Source organism: Petaurus breviceps, unplaced genomic scaffold (genome assembly GCF_028583685.1).
Source record: "Petaurus breviceps papuanus isolate PSGF00001 unplaced genomic scaffold, PetGlider_PUasm1.0 91133, whole genome shotgun sequence".
Taxonomy (NCBI): Eukaryota; Metazoa; Chordata; class Mammalia; order Diprotodontia; family Petauridae; genus Petaurus; species Petaurus breviceps.
This window is the reverse complement of record NW_027187419.1, coordinates 93,582,298-93,586,932: the sequence shown is the minus strand read 5'-3', so window position 1 is coordinate 93,586,932 and position 4,635 is coordinate 93,582,298. Positions and strand designations below refer to the sequence as shown.

The 4,635-nt window shown below is 35.1% G+C and overlaps 1 protein-coding gene across 1 annotated transcript in view; it reads left to right on the top strand.

Annotated features, from left to right (window-relative positions):
* Positions 1 to 4,635, top strand: part of LOC138155437 (sodium channel protein type 1 subunit alpha-like) — a 225,373-nt gene that overhangs the window by 131,678 nt on the left and 89,060 nt on the right. The window contains exons 14-15 of the mRNA XM_069080688.1: positions 705 to 837; positions 4,133 to 4,371. Coding sequence (XP_068936789.1) covers positions 705 to 837; positions 4,133 to 4,371 — 372 coding nt within the window. The remainder of the gene's footprint in view (positions 1 to 704; positions 838 to 4,132; positions 4,372 to 4,635) is intronic.

Sequence of the window (4,635 nt, the reverse complement as noted above, 5' to 3'; positions counted from 1 at the left end):
GAAGGAAGGAAGGAAGGAAGGAAGGAAGGAAGGAAGGAAGGAAGGAAAGAAGAAAGGAAGGCAGAAAAGAAAAAAGGAAGGAAGGAACAACAGAAGGGAAGGAAAGGGGAGAAATGGACAGAAAAAAGAAGGGAAAGAAGGAAGGAAGCAGGCAGGCAGGGAAGGAAGGAGGTAGAGAGCAAGAAAGGTAAGGAAGAAAAGGAACAGAGAGCAAGAGGGAGAGAGGGAAGAAAAGAAGTAAAGGAGAGCAAGAGGGAGGGAGGGAAGGAAGAAGGAGCCCTGTCAAAAGCTGATGTCCCAAACCAATTATATGTGAGAAATATTGGACATGGCCTTTAAGTTATGAACATCTTTTTTTCCTATTTGCTTAGAATTACTTTTAAATTTTATTATCAAAAATTTTTGTTTCAATGACTGTATCTAGTTTAGATCTTTTTCTGTATTTTTATGAATTTTATCATACTCCATATCATATTATATTCCATGGGCTCAAAAAAGTATTCTCACCTGCTATCACTATAAAACCGAAGAACAATTTAGACATTCCAAGTTAATGACACACTAAAAAATCTAGAGACACAAACTGATTACATATGAAGGTGCATGGTGCATGTGCTCCATGAAACCTGTTGCTTCACAATTTGGTTACTGGATTATTATTTTGCTCAAAATGGTTATTTAAAATATCATCATTTTCCTTACAGGGCACGACTACTGAAACAGAACTTAAAAAAAGAAGGTCAAGTTCTTTCCATGTTTCCATGGATTTTCTAGAAGATCCTACCCAAAGGCAGAGAGCAATGAGTATAGCCAGTATATTAACCAATACTGTGGAAGGTCTGTAAAAAAGTTTGATTTCTTTTTATATCATTTGTGTATTCACTCATTTATTTAGAAAACATTCATGAAATGTCTATGTTGTACTAGATGCTGACAATACATGGTCACTGGTCTTTAAGCATATATAGTAGAAGAGATATAGCAGAACACAAATAACTATGATGTCCGATAGAACATGATAAGGGACCATCAAACCACTATGAGAATTCTGCAAAAAGAAAATATCTCCAACTTTAAAGCTTAGGATAGATTTCTTGGGGTAATTGACAACTAGGGTGTATCTAGAAAAATCGGGCAGATTTCGCTCTTCAGAAAGAGTTATTGTTGTTCAATCATGCCCAGTTGTTTCTGGCCCCATTTGGGGTTTTCTTGGCAAAGGTTCTGGAGTGTCTTGTCATTTCCTTCTCCAGCTTATTTTACAGATCAGGAAACAGGAAATGAGGCAAATGGTGGGGTGAGTTGTTCATAGTCTCATAGCTATAAAGTGTCTGAGGCCAGATTTGAATTCAGGAAGATGAGTCTTCCTGACTCCAGGCTCAGCACTCTACCAAACCCCTTAGCTGCTTTCTTATCAGGAAAAGAGAGGTAGAGTTACAGGAAGTAATTTTTTTTTTGCACTTTTTGGAGGGCAACTGGGGCTAAGTAACTTGCCCAAGGTCACATGGCTAGTTTGTGTTCGTGTGTGTGAGGGGTGTGTGTGTGGGTGTGTGGGTGTTAAGTGTCTGAGGTGGGATCTGAACTCAGGTCTTTCTGACTCCAGGGCCGGTGCTCTGCTCACTGCACCACCTAGCTGCCCCAGGAAGTTATTTTTGACAGAGAAAAGTGTGAGCAAAAGCAAAGGTTCAGAAAAGCATGAAGTATATTTTAGAAAAGCAAATAATACAGTTTGACTGGAGCATAGAATATATGGGAAGATGTTAGAGGAGATTAAGAAAAGGCGGAAGACAAAAGCTGGCCCCCAACTCCTTTATATACCAATTGAAGGAGTTCAGATGTTATTCAATAGTCATTCATCAGGACCCTGAGAGTTCTTGAGTAGTTGAGTGATATGAGAACACACACACAATTTAGGGAAATGTGGAGAAACAGTGAAATCAGAAGGAGTAGCAAGAATATAAACTTAACATTGAACACCAATATAATTTTTAATCTTGCTATAAAATTATTCACCTTTCCATTAATTTCACCTCAAAAAATATCACAATCTTTCAGTCACTTCCTTGAAGACTCCTTCAGGTTTCTTTGTTTTTGTTCCTCATTCATTTTTCCTATTAATATGATCATAGTATATACTTTCTTCATCTGGTTCCATTTTTTTTTCTCTTTCTATGGTTTCATAAATCTCTCTGGATTTCCATGTTTTTTTATATGCTTATCTTCTTAGTCACATTATAGTATTCTTTCACATTAGTGATGGAACTCACACTTAATGATTTTCCATTTGTTGTACATTAATGTTGCTTCTGATTGCTTACAGTTACAAATAATGCTGCTATGAAAATCTGTGAACAGTTCAATCTTTTGATCTTTTATCATGTTGAATAACACTTTCATTATGTGCTTCCAACAATGGAATTGCCACCTCTCACCTCTCCCATTCCGATAGCCTCCTAATTTATCTTTCTGCCTCCAATTTCTCCCATCAAGACAGCTGCAGGTGTGATATTCTTAAAGGATAGGTCTGACTATATCATTTTCAAATTCAAAAAGTTCTAGTGGTTCCCTATTGCATGTACAATAAAATGCAAACTACTGTTTAAAGTTCTTTATAATCTCATTCTAGTCCTGGTTCATTTCACATTATTTCCCTATAGAGAGTCTAAATTTTAGGACTTGCTTACATATTGATCACTAAGCATAATATTCCATCTCTTGTCTCTATGCCTCTGTAAGGCTGTCCACCATTCCTGGAATGCATTCCTTCCTTAGCTTTTTCTTTTTGAATCCACAGTTCTCTTCAAAGTTCTGTTCAAGTCCTACCTACTTAAACTTTTCCTGATTGCCATAGCTATGGATGCTTCTCTCCCCCCTTCTTCCCCATAGCTTTTCATTTACTGTGCATACTTTGTCTTTATTTACATATGTATCAGTTGTTTCCCCTGAAGAGAATATAAATTCACTGAGGGCAGGAAATGTTTTGTTTCTCCATATCTGAAACATTTAGCACGTCTGGTACTTGGTTCATTTGCTTGTTAATTGAGTTAAAGGATATGAATATACTTATAACATTTATTGCTTTCTGTGAAATTACTCTCTGAAAAAAAGGTTCTACAAGTTTGCAATTCTATCAGCTATGAAAAAGTGTGCCTGTCTTTCCACAACCATTTAAAGGTGTTTTTTTTCTGAATCCTTGAGTGTGAAGTACTATGTTCTTATTGATTATTATGAAGTTGAGCATTTTTTCAAGTGATTATTAGCAATTTTTGTTTCATCTTTTGCAAATTGTTCATATCCTTTGATGGTTTGTTCATTATTGACTGAATTTGGCTATGAATATTTTCAATAGTTTTTATATATTTAAATGATAATTTTAGATGCCATATTTGCCATGGATATTTTCCTAATCTGTCTTTATTTTTTTCTTTAAGTTATCATGGTTTTATGTATGGGCTGTGTTAAAATTTTAGTCACGAACATAAATCTTATTCCTAATAATTCCTTGTTGAATGTTGAATGTTGAATAGTGAAAGTCATCTCCTCTCCACAATAGAATTATTGCATTATTCCATTTTCTTCCATCATTTAATTTTTAAATATTTAAGTTTTTTATCAATCCTAGTTTACAAAGTATAAGATACAGTATAAAAGTATCAGTAAAAACTGTTTTTTTCCATGTACATATTATATAGGGTTTTTCTGTAATTATGCCATCCTGGAAGACCTCTTCTCAACCTCTCTTAAAATTTGAGACTTTGAAGAAATAAAAGGTAGTTCCTCTCCACCAAAATTTGAGAGATTCTTGGTTTATGTTTCTTTAAAATCCCTACTCAACCTCACACCCAGCATCCATTAGTCATACTTTGGGGACTTCAGGTCTAGAAGTTTACAGAGATATTAAGAACATGGGTAGCCACAGGAACCTTGTATAAGAAATAACTATTTTCTTATAATGCTAATTGTCTAAAATTCATGGAATTCCATAGTAACTTCTATAATCTTTGATTCAAATCCTAGTGGAGAAATAGAATAAGAAGGCAGCTTCTTTTTTTTTTCATGGCAAATAGAAACATATCAGTTAGTAAAGAGGAAATCCCAACTGTATTTTTATTGTTGTTTTGTTTTCTGTCTCCAGAACTTGAAGAATCCAGGCAGAAGTGCCCACCCTGCTGGTATAAATTTTCCAACATTTTCTTAATCTGGGACTGTTCCCCACACTGGTTGAAAGTGAAACACATTGTCAATCTAATTGTGATGGATCCATTTGTTGACCTGGCGATTACCATCTGCATTGTCTTAAATACTCTGTTCATGGCCATGGAACATTATCCAATGACTCCTCATTTCAATGATGTACTTTCAGTAGGAAACCTGGTAAGCTTATTGAAAGGTAAAAGTTTTATTTCCTTAAAATTATTGTTTCAGTAATCATTTTCCTTCAAAAGCTCAGGCTTTCAGAGCCCAAAAATTAAAAAGGAAAATGATGTTTTGTGAGAACACACACATTAATCGTGAATCTGTCTCATCACACTCAATGAGGTCAATGTGCTGAAGCTCCCACCTCACAAGAATGTTGTAAAAATCAAACAAGATTACTTTGTACACCTTAAAGTGCTATATAAATTCTAGGCATCATCA